General features: G+C 43.7%; 1 protein-coding gene across 5 annotated transcripts in view; it reads right to left on the reverse strand.

Moving 5' to 3' along the window:
- LOC141112209 (mucin-5AC-like) overlaps nucleotides 1–19,853 on the reverse strand; it is a 251,901-nt gene that overhangs the window by 203,454 nt on the left and 28,594 nt on the right. For 3 of the 5 annotated variants that reach the window (XM_073604808.1, XM_073604806.1, XM_073604804.1), the window contains exons 3-5: nucleotides 10,004–10,024; nucleotides 5,514–5,576; nucleotides 1,722–1,742 (exon numbers count right to left, since the gene is read on the reverse strand). In XM_073604808.1, the coding sequence (XP_073460909.1) occupies nucleotides 1,722–1,742; nucleotides 5,514–5,576; nucleotides 10,004–10,024 (105 nt within the window). The remainder of the gene's footprint in view (nucleotides 1–1,721; nucleotides 1,743–5,513; nucleotides 5,577–10,003; nucleotides 10,025–19,853) is intronic. The other 2 variants (XM_073604807.1, XM_073604809.1) reach the window with 2 other exon arrangements.

The following is a 19,853-nucleotide window of genomic DNA, read 5'->3' on the forward strand; positions in this document are numbered from 1 at the left end:
GTAGTACAGAGTTTCCCCCCTCCCCCTCCTTCATGATCTGCACTCTCCTGCCACCTCCCCAGCTCAGGAGGAGCTTGTGTGAGAACGTGATGATATGGGCAGAGTAGGGAGGAGACTCGCTCTCACACTCTGCCTGCAACACTCTCTTATGATAGGGCCGGCCCTGGACTCGGGGCTATGGGCCCCAGATTCGGGGCTCTAGCCTCAAAAGCCACCCCCTAACGACACCACTGCCCCTAGGGATGCATACTTCTGGACTGAGCAGCTCTCACACATTTTTACATAAATGCCACTCAGTCCAGAAGTGATGCCTGCCCCCTGCTGCCAGCAAAAAACTGGGGAAGCTCCCATGATGTAACTAAACCAGCAGGAAGACTGCTGTTAAAATATTAAAAGGTTTGCATATGTTTATTTTTTAAAGATGGGGGCTTTGGGGGTAAGGGGGGGGCAATAAAGAGGGGAAAAAAATGCATGCTGGAGTTCTACTTAAAATTTCTATACCTGTCAGTGTCACGTGCCATCTGTTATCAGTGTCACGTGTCATCAGTGCCACGTATTAGTGCCATCTGTCATCAGTGCCACGTATTAGTGTCATCTGTCATCAGTGTCACGTATTAGTGCTATCTGTCATCAGTGCCACATATTAGTGCTATGTGTCATCAGTGCCACGTGTCAGTGCCACATATTAATGCCATCTGTCATCATTGTCACGTGTCATCAGTGCCACGTATTAGTGCCATCTGTCATCAGTGCCATGTGTCATCAATGCCATGTGTCATCAGTGCCACGTGTCATCAGTGCCACGTATCAGTGCCATCTGACATCAGTGCCATCTGTCAGTTACATCAATTATGTAATTTTGTTTAGTTGTTTGTTCAGAATCGTGATCTCTATTTTTATTCTCAGTTTATCCTGAATTGTGTAGCTCTAATACATAGCTTGTGTATGCATCATTTTGTTCTATTTAAAGTAATGTATAGAAGGTAGGGCCCAAAAGTGACTCAAGCCCAGGGGCCCCCACCACCCTAAGTCCTGCCCTGCTTGTAGTAAAAAGTTAAAACTTTCTAACACCTCTATAAAGTGAATCTTTTCATTCCCAAACATGTAAACACAAGATACTTTTTATAATCCACTCCATCAACTATTTTGGACTCATTGGGGTAGATTTACTAAAACTGGTGCACTCAGAATCCATGCAGCTGTGCATGGTAGCTTAACAGCTTCCAATTTAAGCTTTTTCAATTAAGCTTTGGCAATAAAACCTGGATGTTCATTGGTTTCTATGCAGTTGCACCAGATTTTGCACTCTCTAGTTTTAGTAAATAACCCCACTGTTTCTTTCCCCAAATTATTCAGCCTAAGCAGCTAATGCAAAGTTAGAATTAAGACCTGTCAAAAATTAACAGCTAAGCTCTCATCTCCATATCTCCCATGGCCACTGACTATATGCTGAGAGCAGTGATATGTGAATGTCACAGGAACAGCAGAGGAGCCTTTGACATACAATATGGACTTTGATTGACTGCCTGGCTTTCAGTAAACCCAATGGGTCAATAACCAGGTCTCAGTATAAACTAGAAAACACTTTTGTTCACTGCTTATGCACTAGTGAGTTTAGTTGTTAAAATTTGGCCACAGTTTGGCCACATTGGCAAAGTAAACATTTTCTTTAAAGATAACATCTTATACAGAGTTACCGTTCAAGATAAGCTTTGTCTTACCTCTGTAGTTGATACCAACACCTGTAAAAAAAAAACAAAAAAAACACAGATTTTTGCTCCCTTACTGATTGATTAAGGCAAACCCAATATTATTAATAATTTATCCTTATGAGCCCTTTCACACTGATGCACTTTTGATGCGCTTATGTGCAGCTTAGAACGCTTTTAAACTTATGTGCTTTTAGAGCACTTTTGATGCGTTTCCATTGACTTACAATGAAAGGTAAACCGTTTTTACCCTGTACTTTAAAGTAAATAGTGGCGCTATGCCTAAACAATATACACCCACTGATAAGTGTTGGTCACTATAACAATAGTGAATACAATAATAATCCGTGATTAAACGGTCCATAAATAGGCCATAATGGCTCAATAAAGGTTAAATAGGAATTGTGGTCCTCCAAATCTTCCACCACGTGCATTTAGTGACTCCACTCCCTTTTAGAAATGCACTCACCAAACGAAGGTGCCTTGCACGATATCTCGTAACAATATCCAATCGTGTATGAGTATCCATAAATGATTTGTGATGATGAAATGCGTCAGAGCATGGCTGTGAGGCAACTAGTTGTGACGTTTGACACTATACCGGAAGTGACGCTCCGAGGTTGATGACCTCGTATGGGTGAGATACAGGATACACACGTTGGGTCTGCTGTGACCACAATATGCCAGTTCTTGCTGTGGCAAGTGGATATTACATGCTGTTATTTGATTGATTTCATGTGAGTACGATGTTTGAAGGTTTCATTTTTATTGAATAAATTTATAATAACATTACTGCCCTATCCGATCACTTTATTTTATTTTATGTGGAGAAGATATGACATCTTATACATGATTGGATATCTTTAGATGATTTGACCCTGTGAGGGTTGATACTTATTTGCCGAGCATGAGAGTGCAAGGCACCTTCGTTTGGTGAGTGCGTTTCTAAAAGGGAGTGGAATCACTAAATTCACGCGGTGTGGTGGAAGATTTGGAGGACCACAATTCCTATTTAACCTTTATTGAGACATTATGGCCTATTTATGGACTGTTGTCAACAACAGTTGTTGACTATTGTTGACTATTGTTATAGTGACCAACACTTGTTACTGGGTGTATATTGTTTAGCCGTTCCCGACCGGCGCACACGATGTACGTCGGCAGAATGGCACGGCTGGGCAAATGGGCGTACCCGTACGTCCCTTTAAATTTGCAGCTGTACCATTGCGTGCGCACTGGCCGGGAGCTCCATGAGTTGGGTCGCGGGTCCCGCAGACTCGATCGCCGTGGGGATACCCGTGATCACCTCACGGAGAGGACGAATGGGGAGATAATGTAAACAAGCATCTCCCCGTTTTGCCTGTGATCGGGAGCAGAGATCACTGACGAGTCACACGTAGCCACACCCCCCACAGTTAGAAACACTCCCCAGGAATAACTTAACCCTTACACTGCCCCCTAGTGGTTAACCCCTTCACTGCCAGTGTCATTTACACAGGAATCAGTGCATTTGTATAGCACTGATTGCTGTATAAATGACAATGAATGGTCCCAAAAATGTGTCAAAAATGTCCGATGATCATTTGAAAATGATCTTTGACTCAGCAATAGACGTACGAATGGCAGAAATGAATTATAAATGCATATGTAGAAGTTATTTAACTCCAGAGATTATAAGTAAATACCAGAAAAATGGGTCGGCACTCTGTTGGCGGGGCTGCCAAGAAGTAGGAACAATGGGACACCTTTGGTGGAATTGTCCTAAAATAAAAATTTTCTGGAAGAAGATTCTCGCTCTAATTAAGAACATTACGGAAATAGAGGTGATAGAAGACCCTTGGGTGGTTCTGTTTCATGGGGGAGAAGGAGATATAAATAAATATAAGCGGTCATTGGTTCCTCACCTTTTAAACGCTGCAAAGAGATTGGTACCGAAGAGTTGGCAGAGGAGGGAGAGCCCAGAGACATGGGAGTGGATCGATGCAGTAGAGGAAACATATAATATGGAGACTCTGGCGAACACGGTAGACGAAACAAGTAGCGGGAACTTAGATGTGTGGGAGAGTTGGAAAAAAATTAAAAAAACTGGAGTTATGCTAAAGAACTGAAATCCTTAGATTAGAGAAGGAGAGTAGAAGAGGAATGGACCTTGAAGAGAAGGGGAAAGGGATGGGTTGGGGCAGGGAGGGAGGGAAAGGGTGGGAAGAGAAAATAAGATGAGAGGAGTTCTGAAATGGTTTTCGGGCCTGTTTAATTCTCTATGGGAGGTGTCATGTAACAGATAAATAATTTTTTGATATGGCAAAGTGCTACGATGATGAGACACCGAGAGGGAGATTAAAGAAAAATGAACTGCAAAGTTGATTTAAGCCCCTCGAAAAGGTCGACTGAAGTGGCAATAAAAAAAAAAAAAAAAATGTCCGATGTGTCCGCCATTATGTCGTAGTCATGATAAAAATCGCTGATCGCCGCCATTACTAGTAAAAATAAAATTAATAATAAAAATGCCATGAAACTATCCCCTATTTTGTAAACGCTATAACTTTTGTGCAAAACGATCAATAAACACTTATTGCGATTTTTTTTTACCAAAAATATGTAGAAGAATACGTATCGGCCTAAACTGAGGGAAAAAAAATGTTTTTTTTTTAATATTTTTTGGGGATATTTATTATAGCTAAAAGTAAAAAAAAATGCGTTTTTTTCAAAATTGTCGTTTTTTTTTTTTTATAGCGCAAAAAATAAAAAACACAGAGGCGAGAACACAGAGAAATACGACCAAAAGAAAGCTCTATTTGTGGGGAAAAAAAGACGTCAATTTTGTTTGGGAGCCACGTCGCATGACCGCGCAATTGTCAGTTAAGGCAACAAAAAGTGCTCTGATCAGGAAGGGGGTAAATTCTTCCGAGGCTGAAGTGGTTAGGCATAGTGCCACTATTTACTTTAAAGTACAGGGTAATATTTGTTTAATTTAAAGTGGCAGCTTTCTTCATTTCAATTATATTATTCCTGGTACAGTGGTGGGACTTCAAGTGTGGGTGTGTTAATCTTGTAGACCATCATACAATGAAAGGTGCCTTTTTGTTGCGTTTTTGAAAAGTTGCACCAAAGATGCAGCACGCAGGACTTTTTAGGGTCCATGCACACTGGGCTTAAAAAATACTGCTTCTACAGGAGTTTTGGGTTTTGCCTGTAGAAGCAGCTTAATCAGCAGCGGCCAGTCCATAAGGGGATGCAGGGGCGTCGGCCCCCCTAATCTCTATGCGCTGGTCCCTATTCTCCATGCGGGGCACCGGACGCATGGATTTTTACAAGCTTTTTTTTTTTTGAAGCACATGATTAGAACTTGAGGCTTTAATTGGCTTAAAAAAGGTTGGGTTCGGGGCACAGAACACTGCGTTCCAAACCCACCCACTTCTGACATTAGAGAATTAACATAAGCTATTGTCTTCCTGCTTCTCCTCATGGGCAATCTGGAAGCGGGTCTTAAGACCGGATTGGCCGGGAGGAGAAGCAGGGGAAGCCTCCGAAGCCAGGGAAGCAGCTGAAGCAGCCCGCGACCTGGATGGGGTAAGTTCAGACCTGGCATGCGGGGGGGGGGTTTGTTTGCCGCACCCCCCCCCTAAAAAAATGGAGCACCAGCCGCCACTGAGCTCACTGTTATCTTATGTGTCTATGTACATTAGGATGTTCAGAGGCATATTTTAAACTTAGCATTTAGAGGCAGAAAAAAAACCTTCTGAATTGCATTTTTGAGATTTTTCAAGCAGAAGAAAATGCTAGGCGTTCCAGTAAAACACTTACCTACTGGAGATATTTTTTGTTTTACCACTGTTTTTTCCTTTTTGTGTACAGACATAACAGGACCTGAAACAGGTTACATATTATATAACAAAATTATTAAATTCATTTGTTAAACTAAAGCATCAAAAACTTGAGCATTGGCTTCTGTAATTGAAGTGGTTCTAAAGGCAGAATGTTTTTTCTACCTTAAGGCAAAAAAAACTTCTGCAAGGAGCCCCCCCCTCCCCCCCACAGACCCCCTAAATACTTACGTGATCCCGATCTCAATCCAGAGATATGCATGAGAGCAGAGGCTCTCTCTCCTCATTGGTCTCCTCATTGGTTGGTCTCAAAATACCAACCAAATCGTCCTCTTCAGTCCTCCCAGGACCTTCTGCTCTCTAGCTCCCTTGTCACCTTATCCCATGCTCACCTCCAGGACTTCTTCAGAGCTTCTCCCATCCCCTGGAATGCTCTACCCCAATCTGTCTGACTATCTCCTACTTTGTCTACTTTCAGACGATCCCTGAAAACTCATGTCTTCAGAGAAGCCTATCTGGCCTCCACCTAACAACTGTACATTTATTTTCTCCATCAGCACATCCCCCACAGTTATTACCTCTTGTATCTTTTGACCCTCCCTCTTAGATTGTAAGCTCTAAGGAGCAGGGCCTTTTGATTCCTACTGTATTAAAGGGTACAGTATCTGTACTGTCTACCCTCAAGTTATAAAGCGCTGCGTAAACTGTCAGCGCTATATAACTCCTGTGTAATAACAATAATAATAATATTTGGTTCAGACACAGCAATGGGAGCCATTGCCTCATGCTGCTGTCAATCACCGCCAGTGAGGAAGGAGCAGGGGGTGGAGCCGAGCTGCGCTCTGTGTGTCTTATGGAGGCTTGGGAGTGGGCATGCGCGATTGCCCCCATAGCAAGCAGCTTGAAATCAGGGCTCAGGATCAGGGCTGCTCTGTGCAAAACCATTACACAGAGCAGTTAAGTATGACATTTGCTATTTTTAAAAAGTAAAACATTTGCTTTTAGAGTCACTGGAATGTCATTGCTACAGTTCTACAGAATAAATTATGGATTATGTGCATGTCTCATACTGTAAATATTGGATTTTATGTACCTGGACTCATATCATATCATATTAATAATATAAAACAACCCTGGCACAGAAAATGTCAAGGATGTATTATCTATTACTCTATCTTTAAAATTAAATCTATCATGAAAATACAGTTTCTAAACTGCTAGTGTGGATTAATAGCACCTACAGATAGCTGCATGTTGTTTTAGATGTGTGCCTTGGCAGACCTGTAACCCAGATCCATCAGTTATACAAGTCCTGACTTTTGCTAAGAAGGTTAAACTTTGTGCCTCCTCTCCCACCACAGAACCTTAATAAGTTTCCTTTAGTGTGATGTAACAGACTAAAGCTGGCCATAGATGGATCGAGGGGAGGGTATAGCCAGACAGGATCAACCAGGTTTTTTAGGGTATACGGGGGTCCAAATGACACAGCACAAGCACTGTGCTGTATAACATGCTTTAAGGGAACAGGATATGTTTTTCTTTGGGGGGCTAACAAGCGCTTTAATAATTTCCTTTATGCCCCGTACACACGGTCGGATTTTCCGACGGAAAATGTGTGATAGGACCTTGTTGTCGGAAATTCCGACCGTGTGTAGGCTCCATCACACATTTTCCATCGGATTTTCCGACACACAAAGTTTGAGAGCAGGATATAAAATTTTCCGACAACAAAATCCGTTGTCGGAAATTCCGATCGTGTGTACACAAATGCGACGGACAAAGTGCCACGCATGCTCAGAATAAATAAAGAGATGAAAGCTATTGGCCACTGCCTCGTTTATAGTCCCGACGTACGTGTTTTACATCACCGCGTTTAGAACGATCGGATTTTCCGACAACTTTGTGTGACCGTGTGTATGCAAGACAAGTTTGAGCCAACATCCCTTGGAAAAAATCCTAGGATTTTGTTGTCGGAATGTCCGAACAAAGTCCGACCGTGTGTACGGGGCATTAGTGTGATGTGACAGACTAAAGCTGGCCATAGATGGATCGAAATTTGGCCAGCTCAGCAGAAACTAGATAAATTTTGATCCATCTATGGGCAGGCTGGTTGTACTGAAGCTGATTCATTGACGAACTTCAGTATAACTAGGCTGTTCTTTTGTATGATTACTGCTGCCGGTAGTAATCATTGTATTCTGACAGCAGATAAACCTCAGCAGGAAGGATTTAGTCAGCGTTGATGGGGGAATGGAGCGATTTTCTTTCCTTACCTATTTACAGGTCTCAATATGCCTTCCCCTTACAGGGGTCTTATCCTGTACTCCCCGTATTATCCTGTAATTATAGCGTATTGGGACATGTGAATAGGTCTGAAAGGAAGGTGAGAGCATATATTGGAAGGTGGCGGATCACGTGGTGTTTTTGAAGTCACTGCATACTGTGGGTTTTATTAACATTGCACACGTGTTTTGCTTTATTTACTTGAACCTGTTGAACTTTGTTCAAGCAAGATATCAGATACTAAGAGACTTATTACTGGGAAGGGGGTTCCTACCACTATTGCTAATTTATTTTTATGTGCCTCTGTTTTTGGTTCAACCCCTCAGCGTTGGGGTTTGGTCTGTAATCCTATTCATTATTTATTTTGCTATCACAATTGGGGCATACCTTGTCATCCCAATCACCCTGCACCTATCCCACACCTTGTTTTAGATCTCTACCACTGATCGGTCCCTCCACTATTATATTCCTTCTTATTAGTCCCTTATTGTATATTTCCATGCTACAGTTCACATTTTACTATATACCTTTTTTATAGATGGTTACATATACGTGGACGATACAAATTTTAAAATCTATGGGGGCTCATCCCCGGGGACTACTGTCTCCCACTGGATTTCCATTGTTGTATTTCAGGTCAGTTCACCTCAGCTCCCGGGGCTGATGTTCTTCCAGTCGGCCTCCAGCCCTTCATGCCTGCACCCAGATTCATAGGCATATCTGTAAGTAGTTTTGGGAAATAGTTTTTTTTTTTCCCCTCCTCTCCCTATATAAAGACCTACTATACAATTTTTTTTACAATTAAAATATATGTTTCAATATTTATAGAAATCTACCTCATACCTGCTCCTGAAGAGTGGCAGTTGCCAGGAAACGTGTCGATCCAATAGATGCCCCCTCGCTTATATCTTGCATTACTGCTATTAACTACCTCATATGCCAATTGGATTGTACCAATCAATCAGGGTTACTGTTATTTACTATGAAGACATGCTTCAGTGAATTTGGTTCTTTATAATGTTTGAAGTATGAACTAATTGTGCTAATATATTATCTTATTATTTATATTATATTATGTTGTTTTATTGCTACCAATTACCACATTTTATATACAAATATACTATTGATTGCGAATTGTCGTTATGCAATGCTTTCATGCAACGTTCATAGTTCTATTATATTAGGTAACTGCCAGACTCATTCTTGTTGTGTTGTCTCCCTGGATGCATTCTTCATATAAAGTCCCATCCACCTCTCCTTTTTGCTAATTTATCTGGGCCTAAATATGCCCAGATAGAAACACATTTGGCTAATATTAATATTTTTTGTGACAGACCAAACTGGGACAGAGGCTTTAGGGGGAGACTAGGGGCAAGCCTCCTAACCACTGATTATGACCCCTGGAGGAGACTGTGGTATTTGTCTACTTTTCATGGCCAGAGCATGGAAAAGGGCTCAATTCAGCCTCTGATCCCATGGAAAGAGCAGACCATTCTCTAATGATGGACAACGTGATGAACGCTGAGAGCGAGGCTTGGATTAATTCTCTGAATAGGGACAATAAAGCATCCCTTCTGGAATGGATGGAAAGGTGTAAAATTAATCTTGTACAGGTTAATAGTCAGAGGAAATATGGTGGCCCTCCTGCAGGCTGGGTTGGAGAAGCCTCTCCACTTGGGACAGAATATTTATTATATTTATATATTATAACAATATCCCCACTTTTATAAAGTGAATCTTTTCATTCCCAAACATATAAACACACAGATACTTTTTATAATCCACTCCATCAACTATTTTAGACTCCTCATTGGGGTAGATCTACTAAAACGGGTGCACTCAGAATCCATGCAGCTGTGAATGGTAGCCAAACAGCTTCTAATTTTAGGTTTGGCAATAAAACCTGGATGTTGACTGGTTTCCATGCAGAGTTGCACCTGATTTTGCACTCTAGTTTTAGTAAATAACCCCACTGTTTCTTGCCCCAAATTATTCGGCCTAAGCAACTGATGCAAAGTTAGAATTCAGACCTGTCAAAAATCAACAAAAGTTTTTGTTGACTGATTATGCACTAGTGAGTTTAATTGTTCAAATTTGGCCACAGTTTGGCCACATTGGCAAAGTAAACATTTTCTTGAAAGACAAGATCTTATAAAGAATTATCATTCAAGATAAGCTTTGTCTTACCTCTGTATTTGCTACCAACACCTGTTAAAAAAAACAGATTTTTGCTCGCTTATTGATTGATTAAGGCAAACCCAACATTATCAATCAAATATTAATCATTTATCCGTGCAAGCTCTTTCCCACTGATGTGCTTTTAGCCCACGTTCACATTGGGCCACTTTGGCATGTGATTTGACGTGTCGGCAGCTATTGCCCGCAATAGCACCATTCGAATTCCCAAAAGTAGTTCCTGTACTACTTTTGGCAACTTCGGGGGCAATTTGAATAGACATCTGTGCATGAACCCGCACATACGTCTGTCAAATCGTCCCCGAAGTCGGACTGCATTGCCGGTTAGAAATCGTGCGAGTTCAGCTGAACTCGCATGATTTCTAACCCGCATCAGTGTGAACCCAGGCTTAGAGCGTTTTTGATGAGTTTTCATTGACTTACAATGAAAGGTGCCTTTCTGTTGCGCTTTTGAAAAGTTGCACCAAAGATGCACCACGCAGGACTTTTTAGAGTCCATGCACACTGGGCTTTTGCATGTAGAATCAGCTCAATGGTATCTTCTGTGTCCATGAACATTAGGATGTTCAGAGGCATATTTTAAGCTCAGCATTTAGAGGCAGAAAAAAACCCTTCTGGAATGCATTTTTTGAGATTTTTCCAGCAGAAGAAAATGCCAAGGAAACTAGTACATGGACCCTTAAAATGCAGTGAACCTGCAGTTTGAGCAATTACATAAGATATAATGGGGAATAGCTTTCATGTTCTTTGTTGCTCTGGAAAAGTGAGGCCCGGAACGGAGAAAGAGGAAAGAAAAGTAGTGCAGGGCCGGGCATGACAGTGTATTAAGGGGAGACAACAAGGGTTAATAGGTAAAGTGCTGAGAGGGGAGGGGATAGAGAGGAAAGTACGTGGGGGAGTGGTGGTATTTAAGATAGAGGCAGGGCCAGGCTGGGGGATAGTAAGCTGAGGAAAGAGAAAGGAGGAGGCAATTTTTCTCTCACTGCTCCTCCAACATGGCTGAGATCGATTTTATACTGGCTTGGTTGTGGGAGGCGGCGGCAAGCAGGGGACCGGAATGGCTGCACAGCCAGGTCGTGGCCCTGATAGAGGACCAGGTGAGCGGGTCAGCGCAGGGAGGTGAGGCGTCCCCGCGCGCGGAGGTCTCAGCCTCCGGCACGTTTTTCCCCAGGGCCTGCATCTAGGCCTGTGCACCATCCCAGGAGACCTCTGGGGGACCGATCCGCTCCACCAGCAAAATGAAGCCAGCAGACCGCCGCAGCGGGGCCCGGGCTAACTACATGCCGGTCCAGCTCGATAAGCAGGGCCACAGGCCATTATGGCGCTGCTTCCCCGCCGTGAGTCACGGGACTATGGTACAATTGGCCTCCCCCACTGCCTTAGCTGCTCCTAGGGGGAGGCTTGTCGGGGGAGATTAGCAGGCACGGCCAACGGGCCGTTAACGGACAAAGCCGGCAACGCCTCAGGTGGGCATGGCCTACACGGGCAGCAGGAAGCGGGACAAAATGGCGGAGTCTGGAGAGAACAGGCTGGCCAGGGCCCAGCATGCGAAGGCCTGCGCGGAACCACGGCAGGGGTGGAGCTTCGGGGGCGAGATGGGCCCCACAGCAGAGGGATTTTACAGCCTCCAGGACCTCTTCACCTAGGGGGCTAACAATGCCACCGGTCCCGGTCCAGGATGAGAGGTCGGAAGGGGAGGTGTCGAAGGAGGAGGAGCCACAGGGACAAGAGCTGGCGAGGGAGGCAAGCACGGCGGCTGTTGGGGGTGCTCCCGGCCAGCCTGGTAAGTCCACTAATGTTACCACTGTTTCTCTGTCAGATGCTTTGAGTGATTTGTTAGGGGTAGGAAAAGGGGGTGCATCAAGGGCAGCTGTCCCTCTACCGCGTACAGCCAGTACGCAGTGGGCCCGCCAGTTCGAGGTCAGAGGTGCAGCTGTGGGATTTGTTGGGGGCCTCCGGGCTTTGGTGGGCCATTTTGAGGGGGGCAGGGGCAGCCCCCCCAAGTGGCCCCATGGGCACCCACAGAGAGCATAGCCGCAGGGGATGACGGGGGGCTGACTCTGGCTGGGGTGTCATTGGTGAGAGGAACCCCGAACATTGTTCAGCGTTGTTCTGTTATATGGATGCCATTGGGGAGGCACACAGGGTGTATGGGGGTTCAGCTTGGCTGAGGTATGATGAACAGTTTAGACAGCGCAGGGCGGTCCGTCCGTTTCTTCGCTGGGATCATAAAGACATTAGCCTGTGGATGCGGCTTATGTCGTCGGCGAGGGCCCCAACTTCAGGGGGGGCCGGGGGTACACCTTCCTCAGGCCTGCCAGCCGGAAAAAAATGGGGGGTGTGTTGGCAGTACAACGAGAGCTCCTGTAAGTTCGGGGGGTCTTGCAGATTTTAACACGAGTGTTCAGGGTGTGGGGGAGCCCATACATTGTCCCGGTGCTTCAAGAGAGGGAGGCGTATCGGCGAGCCTGCTCACAAAAGGGATGACTCCGGTGAGGGGGGGAAAGGATGCAGCCTTTCTTAAGTAGGTACCCGGATAGGGAAGCGGCTATGCTGCTTGCCTTGGGTTTTTGGGACAGTTTTAGGATCCCATGTTCATTGGTAGTTGTTCCGCTGGTGGCGAGGAATTTGAAATAGGCTTTACAGCAGCAAGGGGTGGTTGAGGAGAAATATGCAAAAGAGCTGGCTCTAGGTCGCATGGGGGGGGGGGGCGTTCGCGTTTAAGCCTTTGCCGGACCTGGTGGTGTCTCCTTTGGAGGTAGTGCCCAAGAAGGAACCGAACAAGTTATTCACCACTTATCTTTCCCAAAAGAGGTTCTGTCAATGATTTCATCGGCCCTGACGCGTGCACTGTGTCCTATACTTCATTTGACGCGGCTGTCAGGTGGGTTAGGTGTTATGGGCAGGGGGCGCTTATAGCGAAATCAGACATAGAATCTGCATTCCGCTTGCTTCCAGTTCATCCGGATAGCTTCCGGCTGCTGGGATGCTGCTGGCAGGAGCAGTTTTACATAGACCGATGCTTGTTGCTCCATTTCTTCGCCATGTTTGAGGCGTTCAGTTCTTTTTTAGAGTGGGTGGTTAGGGACGAGTCGGGCCTTGATTCAGTCATACATTACTTGGATGACTTTCTCTGCATAGGGCCCCCTTCCTCCGGTGTGTGTGTGTGATTCTACTCTCTAAGTTGCAGCACATTGCAGGAAGGTTCGGAGTGTCATTGACAGCCGAAAAAACAGAAGGCCCGACGACGGAACTTAGTTTTTTAGGCATTGTGATCGATTCGGTGGCAATAGAGTGTCGCCTGACAAGAGGTAAGTTGGAGGCCTTACAGAAGGAAATTCAGGAGATCAAGGGACTGAGCAAGGTACAGTTGAGGACTTTTCATTTGTTGCTGGGTAAGTTAAATTTCACCTGCAGGATCATTCCGATGGGTAGGGTTTTTTGCCGACAGCTGTCGACTGCTACAGCGGGGTTCAGGCCCCGACCCATTTTATTCGGTTACCAGGGTACATCAGAGGATTTGAAGGTATGGTATGAATTTTTGGCCTCATACAACGGCAGATCTGTGTGGATGTCCGGCCCTGTGAGTATTTTTTTTTTTTTCGTCACATTCAGTCGACCATATAGAGAGGCATTAAATCAACTTTGCAGTTCATTTATCTTCCAGCCCGCTCTCTTTTGTCTCATCATTGTGACTCTTGCCATATCAAAAAAGATCATACCAGAAAAAACCCATTAAGACCCCCTGTGTAACTTATCCAATCTCATGCCTCTGTCATCTGCGGAGGTCCTACGGTAACTAATTCTACAGAATTACCTTCTTCTCTATTTACCCCCCCCTCCCTGATCTCCCCTCCCCTCCCCCCTCCCTCCCTATCTCTCCAAGGTCTAATTTTCCCTTGTCATCTACTCTGAGCCGAGGCTTTAATTCTTAAATACTACACCACTTTTTTTTTAATTTCACCCAGCGTTCCCACTCCACTGAGCTCGCATTTCTTGTTTCCTCTTCCAAGCTTATCCTAGTCTCCAGGTAATAGGTTTCTTCTACGGCATCTATCCATTCCCATATCTCAGGGCTCTCCTTCCTCTGCCAATTCTTCGGGATTATTCGCTTTGCAGCGTTCAGGAGGTGGGGAACCAATGATTGCTTATATTTTTTAATATCTCCGACTCCCCCATGGAACAGGACCTCCCATGGGTCTCCTGGGACTTCTATTCCTGTTATTTTCTTTACTAGGTCAAGTATCTTACTCCAAAAATATTTTATTTTAGGGCAGGTCCACCAAAGGTGCGCCATCGTTCCGATTTTGTTGCAGCCCCGCCAGCATAAAGCCGACCTATTTTGAAATTTGCATGTTATCTCTGGAGTAAGGTAACTTCTACTTATACATTTGTAGTTCATTTCTGCTGTCCGTGCGTCAACTGCTGAGTTACAAATCATTTTAAGAATTCTTTTAATTGTGTTTTCCCCTTTCTTTGTGCCAAATTCCCTTTCCCATTTACTTATAAATGAGGGTATCTCCAGCTGGTCAACCTTCATCAGAGCTTTGTAAATTTTTGAGACAATGTTTCTCGGATCTTCTATGTCACATAGCCTTTCAAAGTCCGTCAGATTATCCCCTCCCCTGATCAGGACAGGAAGCTTACTCACGAAGTGGCACACCTGGAGTTACCTCCATTCATCCAACCCACGTGCCTCTCTCCCGTTCCTAATTTCTTGTAGTGTCAAAATTTTACCCTCCTTTATAATGTGTCTTAATTGTGTCCTTCCCCAAAATGCTTCTTTTCCCCCCACGGTTTCTAAACCTGGCGTGAAAAAATTATTATCTATAAGTGCTAATAATGGTGAATTATAGTTCCCATTTAATTTCTTATACACCCCATCCCATATTTTAAGTGCATTACGTGTTATTATGTGTGTGTTTTCTCCTAATATTTTTCTAATAGTTTTCTCCTAATAGGGTTCCATATCAAACTTCCCAGTGCTGCTTTACTAAGATATTCTTCTATTCTTACCCGGCGCTTTTCATTTGCTCTCTTTGCCCATTCTACTAATCTGGCCAGTACTGCCGCCTTGTAATAATTCTGAACATCTGGTACAGCCAAGCCCCCATGTGTTTTCTTTTGTTTTAGAATCTTGAAAGAGACTCTTGGTTTTTTATTTTTCCATATGAAGCTCATTATTATATTTTTTAATTTTCTCAAATAATATAGGGGTAGTGGTAGCGGTATCATCTGGAACACGTATGTGATCTTAGGAAGTAGCACCATTTTAATGACATTAATACGCCCGATCCATGAGATGGCTTTCTTTGCATAGTTTTTACAGTCAGCTCTAATTGTATCCAACAGAGGTATATAATTTATTGTAAATATTTTTTTAGTTGAGTTGGCTAGCTTAATTCCTAGGTACGTTAGTTCTTTAGTCAATCTGAAACTATATTTTTTTTTCAATATACCAATTTCTATTTTCTTTAAATTTATGTTTAATATTTCCGATTTTGCCATATTTATTTGAAAGTTAGACAGCTCCCCATACTCCCTTAGGGCTTTAACCAACTTGGGCATGGTAATTTCAGGGTCCGAGATATAGAGTAATACATCGTCGGCATAAGCTGCGACTTTATGTTCGTCTTTGCCGATCTTAATACCCCTTATATCCGGGTCCGCGCGTATTGTTGCCAGGAGGGGCTCCATAGTGAGGACAAATAATAACGGGGACAGAGGACACCCCTGCCTCGTACCATTCCCCATTTCCAATGGCTGAGACATGCATCCGTTCACTCCCACCATTGCCGTCGAGTGGTGGTACAAAGTTTTAATCCTCTGGTACATTTTGGGACCAAGACCCATGGTCTCCAAGGTCTGGAACATGAACCCCCAATCTACCCTGTCGAAGGCCTTTTCGGCGACAATCGAGAGTAGTAGCCCTGGGGGTCCGCTCTCCTTAATTTTTTGTAACAGGAGTAATGTCCTGACCCCATTGTCCTTCCCTTCCCTTTTAGTGATAAAACCCACCTGGTCTGGATTGACCAGGGCGTTCAATGATCCCTTTAACCTCTCGGCCAATATTTTAGCGTAGAGTTTTGTATCAATATTGAGAAGGGAGATAGGACGATAACGTGAGCAAAGTGTTTTTTCTTTTCCCTTCTTCAAAATAACCGTTATCGAAGCCTTTAAGGCCTCCTGGCTCATGTCATAGTCCTCTCCCAACGCATTGAAATACTGGCACAACCTAGGAATCAATATTTCTTAAATTTCCTATAATAGGTTAATGTAAATCCGTCCGGGCCAGGACTTTTCCCGGATGCCATACCTGCTATTGCTATTGCTTTTCTTATTTCTTCTTCGGTAATTGGGGCTTCCATGTACTCTCTTTCAACTTCTGGGACCTTAGGTAGTCTTGCCCTCCCTAAATAATTTTTAATTCTCTCACTCGTATTTTCAAACAAGGTGTCCTGTTTGTGTACTGAGTATAGCTCCTGATAATAGTTTTTGAAAACCTCCACTACTTCTTTAGAAGAGTACTTAATATGGCCCTCTTTGGTCTGGATTTTTTCTATAAAATTCCTCGCTTTCCGCTTTTGCACTATATTCGCTAAAAGCTTACCTGGCTTATTGGCCCAGTGGTACCTGTCCCCTATTATCTTTCTATATTTTGCTCTTACTTCTTGTTCCATTAGCGTTTTTAGCTCGGCTCTTTTAATGACTATGTGTTTATATAGCGCTGGGGAAGGTTGTCCTATTTGTGCCTTGTGTTTCTGTTCTAGGTTGGCCAGTTCCTCTATTAGTTTTTGGGATTTCTCACCTCTCTCTTTCTTCTTCCTTGCCCCTATCTCGATTAATACCCCACTGATGTAAACTTTATGGGCCTGCCACAAGGTGGACCCAGATACTTCTCCCGTGTCATTACTCATAAAATAGTCCCTTAGCTCTTTACTGATTCTATTGAACCCTTCGTCCCCGCTTATCAAAACCTCATTTAAGCGCCATTGCCCTAGAGGTCTACTCTTTTCACCTATTTTTATTTCTATGGTCAATGGTGCGTGGTCTGAATAGGTTATGTTACCTATCCAGGAGTCTACCACCTTCTCTATTTCTCTATGATCTATCAGTCCATAATCGATCCGGGAGTACGACTCGTGCACAGGTGAATAGAACGTGTAATCCCTTCCCCTTGGATGTTGCACTCTCCATATATCCACCAGCTGCAGGCTGGCGAGCTTTTGCTTAATCTTACATAATTGAACACTGTTCCTCACCTGTGCCAGAGCCGTACTATCAAAGCCTGGATCCATGCAATAGTTAAGATCCCCCATTAATATCAAATGCCCTTGTCTAAACTTCGTTAATTTCTCCAAGATTTTTGTTACGTACACTATCGGGTTCTTATTTGGCGCATAAATGTTAGCCAATGTATATTCTTTTTCATATAGTCTGCCTCTTAGAAATATGTATCTACCTTCTGTATCAACTAGTCTCTCTTCCAGCACAAACCTAGTACTTGAGATAATATTTCCTTGGTACCAGATCGGGTATTCCCCCGAGAATAATCTCAGTCTTGATTGATGTGAAATATGTGTTTCCTGGAGGAACACCACCTCTGGTCCAAGCAGTCTAAGCTCATTGAAAATACTTCTTCTTTTGTTGGCCATATTTAGACCTTTGACATTATACGTTATGCATTTTATTGTATTTGGTGTCATTTTACTACCTCCATTTCACCCCATTCTATCTTAGACCTTGGAGAGATACCCTTATTCCTCCCCCCTTCCCTACCCTCCCTCCCTCTCCCCCATATCCACCAGCCCCCTTTCTGGTCATCTCTAGACCCTTAGACCAATGTGGATCTCGTGTATCGTAATCCACCAATTGGTCTCCACCTCTTAAGGTGGAGCTGTTAACGTGCCAGCTATTCGGTCGTCACTGTCTCGGCGGCGGGATGTTATAGTCAGCTCCTCATTACAATATGGCTTTACTCTTTCTTTTATATAAATTTTTCTCAATCCCACCCGCCCTCCTCCAACCCCCCCCCTCCACTCACACCACCCCTATCCCCATCTCTATCCATCTTTCATTGGACCAATCTAACATCGCGGGCACCTGTAAACCTAATTTCCTACAAAAATCTTCCAACTCGTCAGGGAATCTTAGCCTAGCCGTTCTACCATCTTTGCTGCCGATTAGGCAGGCCGGAAATCCCCATGAGTACTTTATGTTTTGGGTTATCATTTGTTCTAGGAGGGGTTTCAGCAGGCGTCTTCTCAATAGTGTGTCCTTGGCTAGGTCTGCAAAAACTTGAATACTAGCTTCTTCATATTGAAGTGGGGTTTGCCCCCCTCAATTTTATCCATATTTTCTCTTTATCTGTGTAGAATCCAAACCTCACAATTATATCGCGGCTTCTTTCTGTTCGGCTAGTATCTAGTCTACCTATTCGGTGCACCCGTTCGATTTTTGGAAAATCCTCTCCTCTCAACTCCAGAAGTGGGGAGAAGATGTCTGCTACTATTTTCCTCAGATCCTCCCCTCTTTTTTCCGGCACTCCTCGGATTCTTAGGTTCTGTCTGCGACTTCTATTCTCCTGGTCCTCTATTCTGTAGCAAATTTTTATCTGATTTTGTTGCGTTGTTTTAATTTGATCTTTTAAGTCAGAGATCTCCCGCTCTTGTTGGTCCATTATGTCCTCTGCCCTTTCAACTCTGGCCAAGAGGTTTCCTAGGTCTGTCCTCAGCATACTTATTTCAGTTTTATTCGATTCTTCAAGTGCTTTAAACATCTCCGGAATTTCATTTTTTGAGGGAAGTTCTAGGTCCTGTCTGGGTTCCGTCATTCTGGATGTCTCGTGTGGATTTTCAATTAATGATGACTCTTTTGATTGGTTAGGAGTCTGATCCCTCTTTTCATTCTGACCTTTCTTCCTCTTGTCAAGCTCAGTAGACGTTTGAGCTTCTTGGTGCGCGCCCCCCGGGCTCCCCTCGGTGGCTAAGTATTGTTTAATTGAGCTCCCACTTATACTGCCGGGGAGATTGTCCTTTGGTGTCTTCGGTGGACCCCCTTTCCCTGCTTTGGTTGTGTTTCTGCTCATTATTTATCTCAGGAAGCTCTGTAGGTGGGATTTGAACACTTGGACTATCAATGTTCTTTAAAGGCTTTGCTTCCCCTCTTCAGTATGCCAATACTTAGGCGAAATTATAATAAAAACAGAAGAAGGAAAATAATGCCAGATGAGACTTGTGCTGCCTCTCTTATGCGGGTGTTTCGTGGTGTTATACAGCTTATTAAGGGGTTTATGCTAACACATTTATCCTTATGCTTGTAATATATAGCTACTGTTCCGCCTATCTGCAGAAGGACAGAAGAATAATAGTGATAATCCGTCTCAGATCAAAAAAAAAAAAAAAATTGCATTTAAATCCAGTGTTTCAGAAGCGGGCGTCCTATCTTTCGTGATGTGATTAAATGTTATGTCCTTGATGAAATTAAGTGTCCCGTATTGTGGTAAATATCCTGCGACAGTTCTAGGAGTGTGAGAGATATCAACCGGCCCGGATGTTGGTATTTGTGGTCACTGGTCGGTATCCTGGGTCCTCTTATTTTTATCCCTCCATAGCATCAATATAGCAACATCCCCTTTAAACAAGCAAACAGAACTTGGGACTTATTCTTATATCCAGGTGATTACCTTAGCGCCACATACCACTATCCTAATGAGTGTCCAGTATACCAAGGGACTCACCAAGGATCCGTGAGTGCTTTACTCCACTATATATTAACCCTTCTATATAGTCCAGGAATTACCACTTCGAGATTTCCTTAAGTTATTACTTTGGAACTATAA

The sequence above is a fragment of the Aquarana catesbeiana genome, linkage group LG11, assembly GCF_042186555.1.
Source record: "Aquarana catesbeiana isolate 2022-GZ linkage group LG11, ASM4218655v1, whole genome shotgun sequence".
Classification (NCBI taxonomy): Eukaryota; Metazoa; Chordata; class Amphibia; order Anura; family Ranidae; genus Aquarana; species Aquarana catesbeiana.